This window comes from Thermobia domestica, chromosome 10, assembly GCF_964235325.1.
Source record: "Thermobia domestica chromosome 10, izTheDome1.hap1.1, whole genome shotgun sequence".
NCBI lineage: Eukaryota > Metazoa > Arthropoda > Insecta > Zygentoma > Lepismatidae > Thermobia > Thermobia domestica.
In genome coordinates, this window is record NC_137463.1 from 36,782,691 (window position 1) to 36,802,051 (window position 19,361).

The 19,361-nt window shown below is 37.0% G+C and overlaps 1 protein-coding gene across 1 annotated transcript in view; it reads left to right on the forward strand.

Moving 5' to 3' along the window:
- Positions 1-881: 881 nt before the first annotated feature.
- LOC145661963 (methyl farnesoate epoxidase-like) overlaps positions 882-19,361 on the forward strand; it is a 43,451-nt gene continuing 24,971 nt past the window's right edge. The window contains exons 1-3 of the mRNA XM_081727311.1: positions 882-1,009; positions 14,557-14,805; positions 17,082-17,500. Of these exons, the coding sequence (XP_081583437.1) occupies positions 922-1,009; positions 14,557-14,805; positions 17,082-17,500 (756 nt within the window). The 5' untranslated portion in view covers positions 882-921. The remainder of the gene's footprint in view (positions 1,010-14,556; positions 14,806-17,081; positions 17,501-19,361) is intronic.

The window sequence follows — 19,361 nt, forward strand, 5'->3', positions numbered from 1 at the left end:
GAACAATAGAAAGAAATGCAGAGATCTTATTAAACACTTCCAGGGACATGGGTTTAGAAGTAAATGCAGAGAAAACTAAATACATGGAAGTGCGTCGGGACCGAAATACAGCAAATTATGGATGCGTTAAAATATTAAATAATACTTTTGATAAAGTGGATAGTTTCAAATATCTAGGATCAATATTAACAGAGGAAAATCATATTCACGGAGAAATTAAATGTCGACTGAAAGCAGGGAATTCGTGTTACTATTCGGTTCAAAATCTCTTGTCGTCGCGAATTCTGTCGAGGAATTTGAAGCTTAAAATATACAAAAAAATAATCATGCCTGTTGTTTTGTATGGCTGCGAAACATGGTCACTTACTCTGAAGGAAGAACATAGACTGAAAGTATTTGAGAACAAGATCCTGAGACGAATATTCGGACCCAAGAGGAACGGGAATGGGGAATGGCGGAAACTTCATAACGAGGAACTACATAATTTATATGGTCTACCCAACATTGTTAGGGTCGTCAAGTCTAGGAGGCTTAGATGGGCGGGTCATGTAGCTAGAATGGAAGAAAGTAGAAACGCTTTCAAAGTCTTGACTGGAAGACCAATCGGAAAACGACCATTAGGAAGACCTAGGCGCAGATGGGAGGACAATATTAAGATGGATCTCGCAGAGATTGGAATACAAAGTAGAAACTGGATGCAGTTAGCTAAGGATAGAAGTCAGTGGAGAGCATTTGTGAACGCGGAAATTGAACCTCCGGGTTCCATACTCCATAGAGTTAGTTATAATAATAATAATAATAATAATAATAATAATAATAATAATAATAATAATAATAATAATAATAATAATAATAATAATAATAATAATAATAATAACTGTTTTATTTACAGAGTGATTTCCATTGATAGCGTATGTTGAGATGATTTCTCTGTGGATTACTGTGGCTATTCTGTTTCTGGTCTATATTTTCTGTGATGTAAGAAAACCAAGGAAACAGTCTTTACCAGGTAAGTAGGTTTCCTTAGATAATATAACATAATAGTCATTTAGATAAGAGACATATTTAAGAATGGAATTTTGCTGACTGTGAGCAAAGTGTTCTCAATACAAGCGTAAGAATTAAGATCAATTTCTTTACCTTTTTAAAGGGTTAAGCGTAAAGGATGCTCCGCTTTACTGATGCTGTACTCTACGTGTGGATACGAAAGTAGTTTCAAATTCCCGCAAAAGCAACGAAAAGTAAACTCTGCAAGACAGCAGAAAGGATAACGCACTACAAGTTTCAATTTCATCGGGTAGATGTCAGCCATTCGAAGATGTTAGCTACCGTCTAGTGGCGAGATGCGTAACTTCTATTACCTCTATTTCAACAGTAGAAATGAGATATGGATGGCTACCATTAAATTCATCGTTACAGATGAATATGTTAACGGATTGATTAAATTAACGAACTCAACCAAGATAATCACTCTGGCTAGCTGTCGTTAATTCACCGTTATTCGTCAAGATGTTAACAGCTTGACTCCATTAACGAATAAATCGGTCAAGATAATCGGTCTGGATAGCCATCGTTAAATTCACCGTTACCCGTCAAGATGTTAACGACTTGACTCCATTAACGAACTTGGCCAAGATAATGCTCTGGATAGTGCAAGTGTCACTTTGGGTCACTTGCTGAGTTATATTGTGTAAAATGCTTGAATAGTGTAATTGGGAAATTGGCCAGATCTGGTTAATATTATTTATTTTTATCTTAGTTTAATATTATATGTTAAGTGTATTTACAATTTGATATATTAATGTATTAATAGTGTAATGTTATGTATCTTATTTAGCATATATCATATATTCTGAAAAACATTTTTTGCCTCTATAATATTTCAGTTTAACTAAATGGAAACACGACAGCAACGTCTTTTTTAAAAAAGCTTCTTTTTGGAGTTCCTTCTCCCATAGTTTTTTAAAAAACTTCGTTTTCATTTTTTCTACTCTCTCAGCAGTATATAAGACCGAGTGAAATTGACTCGAGAGGAGGAGTATTACGGAGGTCTTGCTTGGACTCGTTAGGTTCTCCGAGTCTTAAATAGTGTAGAAGGCATGAGCTATATTAGGTTCTACCTTCTAGTAGGTTTTCATTTTTAAGGGACTTCTTTCTTGGACTAAAATGAGGTCTTCTGAGAAGAAGGGATATAGAAAAATAATTCTTATACTAATTCAAGAAACAGATTTTTGCTAGGGAATTAGGCCCTGTAGAATAGGGACAGGATTTGAACCTTGAAATGCTACATTCCATATTTAGGTAGATATGGCATTTAGATTAACAATTCCCTGATATTAGAATTTTTGAGTACGTGTTCAAAACTGAAGCTGTATACGGCTTTGGCCGGTTATAAAGTAATTTATTCCTCTTGCAGGACACACTAGGTTTTAAGAATACTCTGAACACAGATTCCTGGGTTCGATCCCTTGAAGTGGACTCGTGAGAGGCTACTGATAGAGTTTTTAGATTTTGTTTTGAATCACATCTCCTATTTCAGGGAGTATGGTTCTTATCTAACCTTTACCTGCCAGATCTATTTAAGGATCTTTCGCTACTATAAGGCGAACTCATTCTCCTTACCTACCTATCCTTATAATAAGAATTTAGATAGATATCCTTCTAGTGCATCTCCTATTTAAGGGAGTACACGAAATAGGGTCGTAGGCCAGGGCTTTTGATGTACTGAGTCAATGCCTTTTATAAGTTAAGGTTGACAGAGGACGTCTTTTAGTGAGGGCTAACCCTTCTGTCTGCCACAGGCACATAATTATAGAAACCTTAGCTTAATAAAGTTTACTAAAACTAAAGAAAAATTAAGGAATTAGAGAAGAGAATACCCAACAGGTACTCATACACTTTTAAAGAAATATATTTCATAGAATTATCAACTCTTTCTAAATAAACTTTTAATAGAGGTAACTCATGTGTTATGGTTTCATATGTAGATAAGATCCTGAGTTATAAACGTGTTTATTAAGTTAATTACCCTAAACATTACTTCTTTTGTTTTAAGATACGAGTGTGAATATAATTTATACAATTTATTATATTCTATTTTTTAAAAAAAAGTTTGTCGAAAATTTTGTGATGGAGACACGAATAGCCATAGCTCACATTCTGACGGATTTCAGCGTTACATACAAAAAAGTAACTTTAGTCATATATTTTTTCGACAAACAATAGCTATAGTTAAGTTCACTGTTACCCGTGAAGATGTTAACGGGTTGGCTCCATTAACAAACTCGGCCAAGATAATCACTATATATAGCTGTCATTAATTCCCCGTTACCCGTGAAGATGTTAACTGCTTGACTACATTAACTAACTCGACCAAGATAATCGCTACGTATAGTTGTCATTAATTCCCCGTTACCCATGAAGATGTTAACGGATTGACTCCATTAATTAACTCGGCCTAAATAATCGCTCAGGAAATCAATCGTTAAATTCACCTTTAGCCATGAAGATATTAACGGATTGACTCCAGTAACAAACTCGGCCAAGATAATCACTCAGGAATGCTATCGTTAAATTCCCCGTTACCCGTGAAGATGTTAACTGCTTGACTACATTAACTAACTCGGCCAAGATAATCACTATGTATAGCTGACATTAATTCCCCGTTACCCGTGAAGATGTTAACGGATTGACTCCATTAATTAACTCGGCCTAAATAATCGCTCAGGAAATCAATCGTTAAATTCACCTTTAGCCATGAAGATATTAACGGATTGACTCCAGTAACAAACTCGGCCAAGATAATCACTCAGGAATGCTATCGTTAAATTCCCCGTTACCCGTGAAGATGTTAACTGCTTGACTACATTAACTAACTCGGCCAAGATAATCACTATGTATAGCTGACATTAATTCCCCGTTACCCGTGAAGATGTTAACGGATTGACTCCATTAATTAACTCGGCCTAAATAATCGCTCAGGAAATCAATCGTTAAATTCACCTTTAGCCATGAAGATATTAACCGATTGACTCCAGTAACAAACTCGGCCAAGATAATCACTCAGAAATGCTATCGTTAAATTCCCCGTTACCCGTGAAGATGTTAACTGCTTGACTACATTAACTAACTCGGCCAAGATAATCACTATGTATAGCTGACATTAATTCCCCGTTACCCGTGAAGATGTTAACGGATTGACTCCATTAATTAACTCGGCCTAAATAATCGCTCAGGAAATCAATCGTTAAATTCACCTTTAGCCATGAAGATATTAACGGATTGACTCCAGTAACAAACTCGGCCAAGATAATCACTCAGGAATGCTATCGTTAAATTCCCCGTTACCTGTGAAGATGTTAACTGCTTGACTACATTAACTAACTCAACCAAGATAATCGCTATGTATAGCTGTCATTAATTCCCCGTTACCCCTGAAGATATTAATGGATTGACTCCATTAACAAACTCTGCCAAGATAATCGCTCTGGATAGCTATCGTTAAATTCCCCGTTACCCGTGAAGATGTTAACTGCTTGACTACATTAACTAACTCGACCAAAATAATCGCTATGCAAAGCTGTCATTAATTCCCCTTATCCGTCAAGATGTTAACGGATTGAAACCATTAACGAACTCGGCCAAAATAATCGCTTAGGATATCAATCGTCAAATTCACCATTAGCCATGAAGATATTAACGGATTGACTCCATTAACAAACTCGGACAAAATAATCGCTCAGGATAGCAATCGTTAAATTCCCCGTTACCCGTAAAGATGTTAACTGCTTAACTACATTAACTAACTCGACCAAGATAATTGCTATGTATAGCTGTCATTAATTCCCCGTTATCCGTCAAGACGTTAACTGGTTGACTACATTAACTAACTCGAGCAAGATAATCGCTATGTATAGCTGTCATTAATTCCCCGTTATCCGTCAAGACGTTAACGGATTGACACAATTAACGAACTCGGCCAAAATAACCGCTCAGGATATCAATCGTTAAATTCACCATTAGCCGTGATGATATTAACGGATCGACTCCATTAACCAATTCGCTGAAAATAATCGCTTAGGATAGCAATCGTTAAATACACCGTTCACCGTCAAGATGTTAACTGCTTGACTACATTAACTAACTCGACCAAGATAATCGATATGTATAGATGTCATTAATTCCCCGTTACCCCTGAAGATATTAACGGATTGACTCCATTAACAAACTCGGCCAAGATAAACGCTCTGGATAGCCATCGTTAAATTCCCCGTTACCCGTGAAGATGTTAACTGCTTGAATACATTAACTAACTCGACCAAGATAATCGCTATGTATAGCTGTCATTAATTCCCCGTTACCCGTGAAGATGTTAACGGATTGACACCATTAACGAACTCGGCCAAAATAATCGCTAATGATATCAATCGACAAATTCACCATTAGACATAAAAATATTAACGGATTGGCTCCATTAACAAACTCGGCCAAGATAATCGATCTGGATAGTAATCTCTAAATTCACAGTTACCGGTGTTAACGGATTGACTATTAACGAACTCGGCCAAAATAATCGCTGAGGATAGCGATCGTTAAATTCACCGTTAACCATGAAGATGTTAACGGATTCACTACATTAACTAACTCGACCAAGATAATCGCTACATATAACTGTAATTATTCCTCGTTATCCGTGAAGATATTAACGGATTGCCTCCATTAACGAACGCGGCCAAAATAATCGCTAAGGATATCGATCGTTAAATTCCCCATTAGCCATGAAAATATTAACGGATTTACTCCATTAACAAACTCGGCCAAAATAATCGCTCAGTATAGCTATCGTTAAATTCCCCGTTACCCGTAAAGATGTTAACTGCTTAATTACGTTAACTAAATCGACCAAGATAATCGCTATGTATAGCTGTCATTAATTCCCCGTTACCCCTGAAGATATTAACGGATTGACTCCATTAACAAACTCGGCCAAGATAATCGCTCTGGATAGCTATCGTTGAATTCCCCGTTACCCGTGAAGATGTTAACTGCTTGACTATATTAAAAAACTCGACCAAGATAATTGCTATGTATAGCTGTCATTAATTCCCCGTTATCCGTCAAGATGTTAATGGATTTACACCATTAACAAACTCGGCCAAAATAATCGCTCAGGATATCAATCGTCAAATTCACCATTAGCCATGAAAATATTAACGGATTGACTCCATTAACAAACTCGGCCAAGATAATCGATCTGGATAGTAATCTTTAAATTCACAGTTACCGGTGAAGATGTTAACGGATTGACTATTAAGGAACTCGGCCAAAATAATCGCTGAGGATAGCGATCGTTGAATTCACCGTTACCCATGAAGATGTTAACTGCTTAACTACATTAACTAACTCGAGCAAGATAATCGCTATGTATAGCTGTCATTAATTCCCCGTTATCCGTGAAGATGTTAACGGATTGACACCATTAACGAACTCGGCCAAAATAATCGCTCAGGATATCAATCGTCAAATTCACCATTAGCCGTGAATATATTAAAGGATTGAATCCATTAACAAACTCGGCCAATATAATCGCTGAGGATAGCGATCGTTGAATTCCCCGTTATCCGTAAAGATGTTAACTGCTTGAGTACATTAACTAACTCGACCAAGATAATCGCTATGTATAGCTGTCATTAATTCCCCGTTATCCGTGAAGATGTTAACGGATTGACACAATTAACGAACTCGGCCAAAATAATCGCTCAGGATATCAATCGTCAAATTTACCATTAGCCATGAATATATTAAAGGATTGAATCCATTAACAAACTCGGCCAATATAATCGCTGAGGATAGCGATCGTTGAATTCCCCGTTATCCGTGAAGATGTTAACTGCTTGAGTACATTAACTAACTCGACCAAGATAATCGCTATGTATAGCTGTCATTAATTCCCCGTTATCCGTGAAGATATTAACGGATTGACACAATTAACGAACTCGGCCAAAATAATCGCTCAGGATATCAATCGTCAAATTCACCATTAGCCATGAATATATTAAAGGATTGAATCCATTAACAAACTCGGCCAATATAATCGCTGAGGATAGCGATCGTTGAATTCCCCGTTATCCGTAAAGATGTTAACTGCTTGAGTACATTAACTAACTCGACTAAGATAATCGATATGTATAGCTGTCATTAATTCCCCGTTATCCGTGAAGATGTTAACGGATTGACTCCATTAACGAATTCGGCCAAAATAATCGCTCAGGATATCAATCGTCAAATTCACCATTAGCCGTGAAGATATTAACAGATTGAATCCATTAACAAACTCGGCCAAGATAATCGCTCAGGATAGCTATCGTTAAATTCCCTGTTACACGTGAAGATGTAAACTGCTTGACTACATTAACTAACTCGACCAAGATAATCGCTATGTATAGCTGTCATTAATTTCCCGTTGTCCGTGAAGATGTTAATGGATTGACTCCATTAACGAACTCGGCCAATATAATCGCTCAGGATATCAATGGGTAAATTCACCGTTACCTTTAGAAGATGTAAACTGCTTGAATACATTAACTAACTCGACCAAGATAAGCGCTATGCATAGCTGTCATTAATTCCCCCTTATCCGTCAAGATGTTAACGGATTGACACCATTAACGAACTCGGCCAAAATAATCGCTTAGGATATCAATCGTCAAATTCACCATTAGCCATGAAGACATTAACGGATTGTCTCCAGTAACAAACTCGGCCAAAATAATCGGTCAGGATAGCTATCGTTAAATTCCCCGTTACCCGTGAAGATGTTGACGGATTGACTCCATTAACAAACTCGGCCAAGATAATCGCTCAGGATAGCTATCATTAAATTCCCTGTTACCCGTAAAGATGTAAACTGCTTGACTACATTAACTAACTCGAGCAAGATACTCGCTATGTATAGCTGTCATTAATTCCCCGTTAGCCGTGAAGATGTTAACGGATTGACTCTATTAACGAACTCAGCCAAAATAATCGCTCAGGAAATCAATCGTTAAATTCACCATTAGCCATGAAGATATTAACGGATTGACTCCAGTAACAAACTCGGCAAAGATAATCACTCAGGATAGCTATCGTTAAATTCCCCGTTACCCGTGAAGATGTTAACTGCTTGACTATATTAACTAACTCGACCAAGATAATCGCTATGTATAGCTGTCATTAATTTCCCGTTGTCCGTGAAGATGTTAATGGATCGACTCCATTAACGAACTCGGCCAAAATAATCGCTCAGGATAGCTATCGTTAAATTCCCCGTTACCCGTGAAGATGTTAACTGCTTGACTATATTAACTAACTCGACCAAGATAATCGCTATGTATAGCTGTCATTAATTTCCCGTTGTCCGTGAAGATGTTAATGGATTGACTCCATTAACGAACTCGGCCAAAACAATCGCTCAGGATATCAATCGTCAAATTCACCATTAGCCATGAAGATATTAACGGATTGACTCCGTTAACAAACTCGGCCAAAATAATCGCTAAGGATAGCTATCTTTAAATTCCTGTTACCCGTGAAGATGTTAACTGCTTTACTACATTAACTAACTCGACCAAGATAATCGCTATGTATAGCTGTCATTAATTCCCCGTTATCCGTGAAGATGTTAACGGATTGACACAATTAACGAACTCGGCCAAAATAATCGCTCAGGATATCAATCGTCAAATTCACCATTAGCCATGAATATATTAAAGGTTGACTCCATTAACAAACTCGGCCAAAATAATCGCTGAGGATAGCGATCGTTGAATTCCCCGTTATCCGTAAAGATGTTAACTGCTTGAGTACATTAACTAACACGACCAAGATAATCGCTATGTATAGCTGTCATTAATTTCCCGATGTCCGTGAAGATGTTAATGGATTGACTCGATTAACGAACTCGGCCAATATAATCGCTCAGGGTATCAATGGGTAAATTCACCGTTACCCGTGAAGATGTTAACTGCTTGACTATATTAACTAACTCGACGAAGATAATCGCTATGTATGGCTGTCATGAATTCACTGTTACCCGTGAAGATGTTAACGGATTGACTCTATTACCGAACTCGGCCAAAATAATCGCTGAGGATATCAATCGGTAAATTCACCGTTACCTGTGAAGATGTTAACGGATTTTCTCTATTAACGAGGTCGGCCAAAGTAATCGCTCAGGATAGCAATCGTTAAATTCACCGTTACCCGTGAAGATGTTAACTGCTTGACTATATTAACTAACTCGACGAAGATAATCGCTATGTATGGCTGTCATTAATTCACTGTTACCCGTGAAGATGTTAACGGATTGACTCTATTACCGAACTCGGCCAATATAATCGCGGAGGATATCAATCGGTAAATTCACCGTTACCTGTGAAGATGTTAACGGATTGACTCTATTAACGAGCTCGGCCAAAGTAATCGCTCAGGATAGCAATCGTTAAATTTACAGTTACCTGTGAAGATGTTAACGGATTGACTCCATTAACGAACTCGGCCAAAACAATAGCTCAGGATAGCTATCGTTAAATTCACTGTTACCCGTCAAGATTTTAACGGCTTGAATCCATTAAGGAACTCGGCTAACATAATCACTTTATAGCTACCTTGTTTTGTGGAGTAAAGACGGACTAAAGCACCGTTACTCGTAGGGTATTAACGAACTTACTTCGTTAACTAACTCTGTATATCTGTCTATTGCAGAAAGCAGAATTCAAAAATTAGCTTTCTTTCGAGAATTATCGTGTGGACTAACTGAGGTACGTTAGACTTGCTAACATTATAATATTACGGGTTCCACTAGCGTTATCCTAAGAAATTTCCTTGTATTTTATTATATGCACTAGTAAAAACGGTGATGATGAGTAATGAATGAAATGGTGGCATGAAGAAAGTAGGAGGAAACGGGAGAACCCGGAGAAAATCCGCGCACACGGTGTTTGTCCACCACAAAGTTCACTTGGCGGGGGCTGGGATCGAACCCGGGACCCTGAGCACCAGAGGTGAACGCTCTACCACTGAGCCACCGCGGCCCCAACAAATAATGGAGTGCACGTTCATAAATAATTAGGAATTCAATTGCAGAAGAAAACTGAAACTGTATTTTTCATACTAAGAGATTATATGCATGATAATACCAGCTAAAGGAATATCCGGTTGCAGTGATGTGAACAGACTTTGGAAGAGATGGCTGAAATGCAGCTTAAATATAGAACAGACTACAGTCATTCAAAAAAGATTCTACATTCAAAAAAGAAATTGTCCTAAAATGGATGAAACATAGTACATAGGAACCAAATATGAAGTCAATGGGAAATCAATGAGAAAATGAAGTCGTTCAAATATCTCAAAACTAAAATAAGGAGATGGTAATTGAAACCTTATTGCAAAGACACAGTGAAGAGTTTAAAACGATATTTACACGTAAGGTCAATATGGATAGAACATTATCAAAAGTCAAGTTGAGTGAGTGAAATCAATAATAATGATAAAGTATATGTATTTTCTTCGAATTATCCAGGGCGCCCCACGCGCAGGTTAGGTGCTTGAAACATTTCACATCTGGCTAGCTGTCGTTAATTCACTGTTATCCTTGAAGATGTTAACGGATTGACTCCATTAACGAAATTAGCCAAGGTAATCTTTCTGGATAGCTGTCGTTAAGTTCACCGTTACCCGTGAAGATGTTAACGGATTGACTCCATTAACGAACTCGGCCAAAGTAATCGCTCAGGATAGCTATCGTGTAAGTCACCGTTATCCGTGAAGATATTAACGGATTGATTCCATTAGTGAACTCGGCCAAAGTAATCGCTGAGGATAGCGATCGTTAAATTCACCGTTACCTGTCAAGATGTTAACAGATTGACTCTATTAGCGAACTCAGCCAAGATAATCGGTCTGGTCCACGCGCAGGTTAGGTGCTTGAAATATTTCACATCTGGATTTGGAATCTCCAGACTTGATTTAGCACACAACGTGACTTTTAACGTGATCACGTGACACAATCTGATCCTTTGGTAAACCGGGTAGGCTCTTTCCTTGTTGCGAAAATTAAAAAAAAAAAAAAAATCCTATGTGACTTTTTAGGAAAGCGAATCTTTATTATAAGCACTCATTGCTTTTAGAACATAGCTAATCAATCGTGCCATTTACTTTTTTTTATGCTTCAAAAATTAAGTTTAATGAAAGATTTGTTCGATAGATATATTTTTATCTACTTGTGAAGAGCAACTAGAGATTTTTTGTTTTTAGCTGTTAAAATTAGACTAACTCCAAACCCCAAATAAGATACACTATAAATCGGCAAGCAAAGGTTGCACATCATAATCTTTGATATGGATACTAAGTTCGGAAGGTGTAGCATCACACCAAATTTGAGCAAGATCGGATGGAGTTTATCTATCAAGTACGAAATATACTAATTATATTTTTGTGCTTAATTTTTATATGAAAAATTAAATGAAACACAATAATAATAATAATAATAATAATAATAATAATAATAATAATAATAATAATAATAATAATAATAATAATAATAATAATAATAATAATAATAATAATAGGGGATACTCGTCTGCAACCAATATCAATAACGAAAAATATTTCGAGTTAATGAACGGTGAAACCTTATTTTCACACTTATAATACGTCTTATGAACCATAATAGCACGCTAAACCAATAAACCAAGTAATATAGGGCCCATGTCTTGTTGCGTACTGTAGCAGCCAAGGATGTTATAAAATAGAGGATCTGCCTATGCAACAAAATCGTGAAGTCATACGTCACAGCTTCGCCACACCTACTCTGCCCATTCGATTCCCGGCGGGAGTTCATGTGGTTCGGATTCCACGTTAATCAGCAGGTCCACGTCTCATATAGCCTCACTGCTGAAAGGGACGCTAAACTAAAATCAACTCAACTCAACTACTCTGCCCACTCACCGCCACTAAGATCGCAATGTTTCGAGCCAACAATCATGGCGGAAACCAGAGTAGCCAATCAGACGTGCCGGCTCAGACGATGCTAGATTGTTTTTCGGCTTCATTGAGTTCATATGATGAAGATACGTATGGGCAGATCCTTTATTTTATAACATCCTTGGTAGCAGCTGAAGATAAAACAACAATCTATGCTTAGTTTTCTTTTACTGTTTATACACTGATAACGTTACCGTTACTACGCTGATAACGAAGCATAATTATATAAATTTCTGATGGCTTTGAACTGTGAACCTAAGAAGTAAAAAGTTCGATTCTTTGATTTAACATTACTTTCTTCTTCTACTTGAAAGTAATGAATACATTTTACAATTCTACTGGAAATTGTTACCAGAACTGATTTAAACAAGTACAGTGCATAGCAAATCTTGTAAACTGTTCTAATATTCTAATCATAGACTACTGTTGGTAGCTTTTGTAGTGATATTACAAAAAAATAATTCAGATTGAGAGCGTTAGAGAGTATCTATCATATAGTCTGTTCGTTCTAGGCGTCATCCTTTAACGTATCAGATAACCCGATAACGATTCAGCTTTGGAGATAACTCCGGCTAATATCCAAAGAATGGGTAAACGACCAATCGGATTTTCCGTCTGTGCTGCACTACGGTATTATTTGTTATAATCATAGGCAATTTGAGATCAATGCTACGGGAGTCAAATGTAGTGTGTTTCTGCAGCGAGGCGAGTGCGATCATATCATTGTGATTCGCATTTCAAGGGAAGTGAATGATTATTGTCAAAAATGAACATATTACACATGAATATACGTAATAATAATCTAGGGATCTGTAGTATTCAAGAGTTTCCTAGTGACTATCCGCTTTATGCAGAGTCGTTTTGACGTATGAGTAGCGTCATACTAAAGGCCTCACTACTGCAGGAAATATATGTTACTCGAACTCTTTAGTATGGCACTAATAACGCGTCAGAACAACTCTGCATACGGCCCTATGTTGTTAGCGTATGCTAGCGGTGGAAGTTCAGGTGGTTCAGATCCCACGCTACACTTTGGGTCCACGAAGACTTGGTACTGAAAGGGACGCTAAAGCCCAAATGAACCTGTCAACCAATCTAATATTCGATCACGGAAACCTTTCAAAATTTATATTAATGATTAGGTACATTTCTGTTAATAAATATATATTATATACACATATACCAGACACTCGTAATTTTTTCAAAGTTAACGTTCGGTCAGTAGGAAATGTGTATACTCTCTTGTCGATATATATATGCGTTATGTCAATAATTTTAAAACGAATGGATCGATTTACTTGTGACTTTCAATCTCGTACAGCGAATTATATTCTATCTGCGAGAAAAACAGTCAAACTTAGCTATTCGTTGTCATTTTATGAGTGTACGGTGGTTCAGTTATAGAGCTCTCAACTTCAGTGCAAGAAGTCCTTGGTTAGATCCCCGACCAAGTGAGATTGTGGTGGACAACATTGGGTTTCCTCGAGGTTCTTTCATTCCCTCCCACGCTATCAATGCAGCAGTTATTTTATAATTATTATTTCTCATTATCACTAAAGTACTTAACTACGGGAGGTAAAAATAAGAAATTTCATTTCGCCTTGTTCCGAATTTGTGGGCATAAAAGCATGTGATGAAGAACAAGCTAGTATCCATTTTCCTAGCATTGTGAGTATATCAATAAAGGATACTCAGGACATAACACGGATGTTAGAACTAAAATTCTTAAGATGGAAATGGACACCATGACATCTAAGGTCATTTTCAAGTTTCATTAGTATTTTACGCTGTTTTACACAATGGTTCCTTGCTGACGTTCTCTCAGTGCAAAATTGAGAACATATGAGTTGACAAGCATACAGGTATACAAACGAGAATAAACTTACCTGTTTGTAATAATTAATAAGACACCTGATCTAATCGTTATGTAGAAGGTACTGACCACATTTTGAAGCCTATATGAAGTCTATTCTATATAATTTCAACCAGATTACCTTATCACCTCGTTCCACTGCGCAAACACACAATGCAATTGGCTCACGAAGCATTAACCTCCAATTTCGTACGTCAGAGATAAACATTTGTCAAGCTCTGTACACACTGGTACGTAATCTACTTGGTGGCCTACACGTTTCCAGGACTTTCCTCCGTGTCTTATCGCCAGAACAGTATGTTATCGGGTTCCTTGTCACATTAAGGATAATGCTTAAAGTGATTGGGTTGGGACTATATTAGCAGACGTTAGAAGTTAATACTTAAACTGGAGGGACTATACCAGTAGACGTTAGGAGTTAATGCTTAAAGTGGAGGGACAATATTGGTAGACGTTAAGGATTAATGCTTAAAATGGGGGAACTATAACAACAGGTATAGATTTGTTCAGATATGATCAGTATTATAGTGAATCGTAGTGGATACAACTATGGAATTCAGCAGTCTAGAGAGTAGAGTCATATGGGGACTATTCCCCTTTGATTCTTTCTTGTTTATTAACAAATTAATATATATGATTCTTTTCTGTCTCTCCAACAGGTCCATTGGATATTCCTCTACTTGGAAACTTCCCTTATTTCCTAATTGCTCGTTTGAAATATGGTTCCTGGAAAACAACATTTAGTGAGCTTTCAAAAGTGTATGGACCCTTGGTTACTTTTAAACAGGGTGACTTACTACAGGTATGTGTCAATGGTAGGGAGGCAGTGAAGGAAGTATTCTCCAACAGGGCAACAGAGGGGCGAGCCAATGTCCATACTGCTCGACATATGTACCAAGACAGAGGAGGTAAGCTATACTGAATTCTATTTATATTTAAAAAGTGTTCATAACATTCTTTAACCTTTTCCAAAATATTGTAAAAGGAGATGAATTAATCTTTTATTTTGCGTAATCAGACAGTACCAAAGATAACTTGAATTACAACGTATTTTTAGACAGTAATGGGCATGCTTTAAGCAACTGATAGCAATCCTTTCAAACTAATTATGAAATAGAAAGACCCGAATTTTTAAGTGTAAACTTATTTTTTTTTAATTGGTACTTTCTGTAGGACTTTGCTTTGTAATTAAGAATGATTTATTATATGTCAGATGTTCTAAAAATGGCGCCCATGGAGAACATAGCGATTGTTCAAGTCAAAATAAAGATAATTGATATATAATAGTAAACTGTCCGAGGCCTCTTTCAGCTACTATGGGAAATAAAAAAAAATCACTATGTGCAACGTTGTAGATCAACTTGGAACCTGTAGCATTGTTGTACGAACCCATTAAGCAGTTACATCGATAATTACAGTAATAGATGGTGCTAGTGTCAACTTTAAATGAGAATTGCAACCAAAATTTTTTCAATGTTAAATAATGTTCTATCGTAAAATATCGTAATTGTGTTTTGTGAAAGTAATTTTTAAGCCTTGCGCAGGCTTTAAACTGTTTATATCAAGGTTTATATGAAAAACCAAGTCTCAAAAATTGGTTCCTCAGTGATATTTGGATGCCAGGGTGGGAAAGACATTAGTCATAGAGTGTTTTTAATAATATTTGCTATTGAAATAGAATTAAAATACTTCCTCCCGATTAGACTCTCGTACAATGTATTTTGAGATCACTTTCTGGAATATAAGATCGCAACTGATATTTCTCTTTAAGTGAACCTTACAAGTAGTATGCGCACCATTTAACATTGTGCTTGTCACTGCTAGGGTAATATATGTCACTGTTACAAGTATATGTATCACTGCTAGGAGTGTGTGTACCACTGTTGGGAGTTGTGTTTCACTGCTAGGATTATATGTGTCACTGCTACGATTATACCTGTCACTGCTAGGGTTGTATGTCACTGCTAGGAATATACGTGCCACTTTTAGGAGCATGTATGTCACTACTGGGATTATATGTGTCATTGCTACGATTGTACCTCTACGTGTCACTGGTAGGATTGTATGTCACTGTTAGGAATATATGTGTGACTTTTAGGAGCATGTACGTCACTGCTAGGGTTATATGTGTCACTGCTTCGATTATACGTGTCACTACTAGGAGCATGTGTGTAACCGCTATAATTATATGTGTCACTATTGGGAGTTTATGTGTCACTGTTTAGGAGAAATCGAATAGCAATAAGTACAATCTACTACGTAGTGTATACTTTTTATATGCTGAAGATGTATAAAAATAAATTGTTTATTCAAACAAGAAATTAAAAGCCGTATTGGATTAGTAATGATCGACGTACTTTTTATCGCTTTAAAAATGCATTTTTCTTCATTTTGTCGAAAATTACACTTGAAAACTTACTCTTAAACATGTCATTATGTTCAGTTGGATCTGAACTATGAATTTATGTGTATTTTATTTTTCCAAAATAGTAACAAAAGCTAGAATTTTGGGCTATGTCTTATTAATGATATTTTGCACTGTTGTGTTGCTAGTATCATGATGAAAAAACTTGGATAGGATATACGTCAAAATTGTTCCATCTTAATAGGTTGAGTGGCATGGGCACCCGAAGGGGGGGGGGGAGCGGGCCCCCTCTGGCTCACGAAAATGTATGCGTAATATGGCAAACCACGTATATTAAATACCAGACAATATAGCAACTATGGAGAAGGGTCCCTCCCTAGACAAATTTTCTTCGGGCGTCCCTGTTGCGTGGTCAACGTTCAATATTAATTTTTAAATTTTACAAAAGAAGTCGGTTTTACGGAAAAAACATCTACGACAGAAAACAATAAATAAAATATTTCAGTTTAACATTCCACGATTGTGCTCTTTAGGCTAAAGGAAACGTATAATTAAGGCAAGTAAGTGTTGATGGAAAAAATGGTGGAATAATAATGTGGAAGGAAACGGGAGGACCCCAAGAAAATCCTCGGACACGATATTGTCCACTACAAACTTACTTGTTGGGGAATCGAACCAGGAACGACACGCACCAGAGCTAAGCTCTCTACAATTGAGCCACCATGTCCCCTACCTAGGACAGATTCATCGCACCACAGTATTTTTTTCTCTTTTAACGAAATATAATAAACATTTTTTTTTTTAAATTTTATATTTCAGCTTTAATCTTTTCAAGAGGAGAGAAATGGTCCCGCAACAGAAAACTGTCAACAAAAATCCTCAAAGAATTTGGTTTCGGGAAACACAGCATGGAATCTACCATTATACACGAAGCTTCGTATTTTGTACAGTATTTAAAGGAGAAAAGCAAACAGAATGGGGCAGATGGAATTCCTATGGACCATGCATTCTACGCTCCAATCATAAATACTCTTTGGTATATGATTGGAAGCACGAGATTCCAATATGATGATCCTTTATTGCTCAACATTCTTCATTTATTAGCTGAATATGAGAAGAAAGTGTTGGATTCAGGAGCTATACTGGACGCCTTTCCTTCACTGAGATACATAGCACCAGAATTTACTGGCTACAACGCATCTCTACGATTCGGTAATTCTTTTGCTAGTTATATGAAGGTAAGTTGTTAAGAAAAAATACTGTATTTTATGATTTGTATAAGGAGGGAAAGAGTAATATCACTAAACTCACCCCATATGAAATGAATCAAACTCGAGAATCGTGAATCAAAAAACACATCTTTTCAACATTTGTAACTAATTAATTTTCAAAGAACATTAGTTTGGATGCTTTGGGATGCTTAGCTCAGAGTTTCAGAAACTTGTATTTAGACAATACACACCTCAATTTGAGCATCTAAAATTCCGCTTTTGAAGTACAGAATATATTCCATATATATATATATATATATATATATATATATATATATATATATATATATATACATGAGTGTAAAGGTTCGACTATTGTCAAAAGATGGAAACATGTGTCCACTACTTTTCCAATGTATTTTTTAAGGAGCATAACATTCCAAATAATTAAATCAAATTAAGGTTTGAATATAGTAAAGTTCGCTTTATGGTAGAGTTTAAAAATGGTATACATGAATTTTTGGACCTTCCCAATCATATTTTATTATAAAATTCCTCTAAAATCTCATACTAAGTTCTTTTAGATATTTTATAGTTTTGCCAGCAAGATTGGAGGGACCCAGAGACCGAGCGTTCTAGGGTAATAGGACTCAAGGTTCTTGTGACTAAGGAGTGTTCTAGACAGGGGGATAAAACTCAAGGACTATAAAGAGTGGTGAGGTCATTGTGAGGACTAGGCGTCCAAGTGAAAGAAGCTCTAGAAGATCAGGTCTCCTAGAGAGTGGTAAGGTGACGATCAATTGGTGAAGAATGATGTCTTGTGTGGTGCTGTGGCTTCTTTTATCCTGAAACGTTGCTGATTTCATTGATCTTCGTTATTTGACGATTGTTGGCGATGGTTGACGATGTCGTCATGGTTGTCGTCTGGAGTTATTAACAGAAGGGAATAAAACTTCAAGGTCAAACAACTTAGAGATTGGTGAGGTTATTGTGAAGACCAGGCATCCAAGCTAAGGGAAGGTCTCAAAGACCAGTGTCCTAGAGAGTGGTAAGGCGACGATCAATTGGTGAAGAATGATGTCTTCTGTGGTGCTGTGGTTCCTTTTATTCTGAAACGTTGCTGACTTCATTGATCTTCGTTATTTGACGATTGCTGGCGATGATTGAGGATGTCGTCTGAAGTTATTTACAGAAGGGAATAAAACTTCAAGGTTAAACAACTTAGAGATTGGAGAGGTTATTGTAGAGACCAGGTATCCAAGCGAAGGGAAGCTCTCAAAGACCAGGCGCCCTAGAGAGTGGTAAAGTGACGATCAATTGGTGAAGAATGATGTCTTCTGTGGTGCAGTGGCACCTTTTATTCTGAAACATTGCTGACTTCATTGATCTTCGTTATTTGACGATTGCTGGCGATGATTGAGGATGTCGTCGTGGTTGTCGTCTGAAGTTATTTACAGAAGGGAATAAAATTTCAAGGTTAAACAACTTAGAGATTGGAGAGGTTATTGTAGAGACCAGGCGTCCAAGCGAAGGGAAGCTCTCAAAGACCAGGCGCCCTAGAGAGTGTTAAGGTGACGATCAATTGGTGAAGAATGATGTCTTCTGTGGTGCTGTGGCTCCTTTTATCCTGAAACGTTGCTGACTTCATTGATCTTCGTTGTTTGATGATTGCTGGCGATGGTTGACGATGTCGTCGTGGTTGTTGTCTGAAGTTATTTACAGAGGGGAAAAACTTAAATGTCAAACAACTTAGAGATTGGTGAGGTTATTGTAGAGACCAGGCATAAAAGCGAAGGGAAGCTCTCAAAGACCAAGCGTCCTAGAGAGTGGTAAGATGACGATCAATTGCTGAAGAATGATGTCTTCTGTGGTGCTGTGGCTCCTTTTA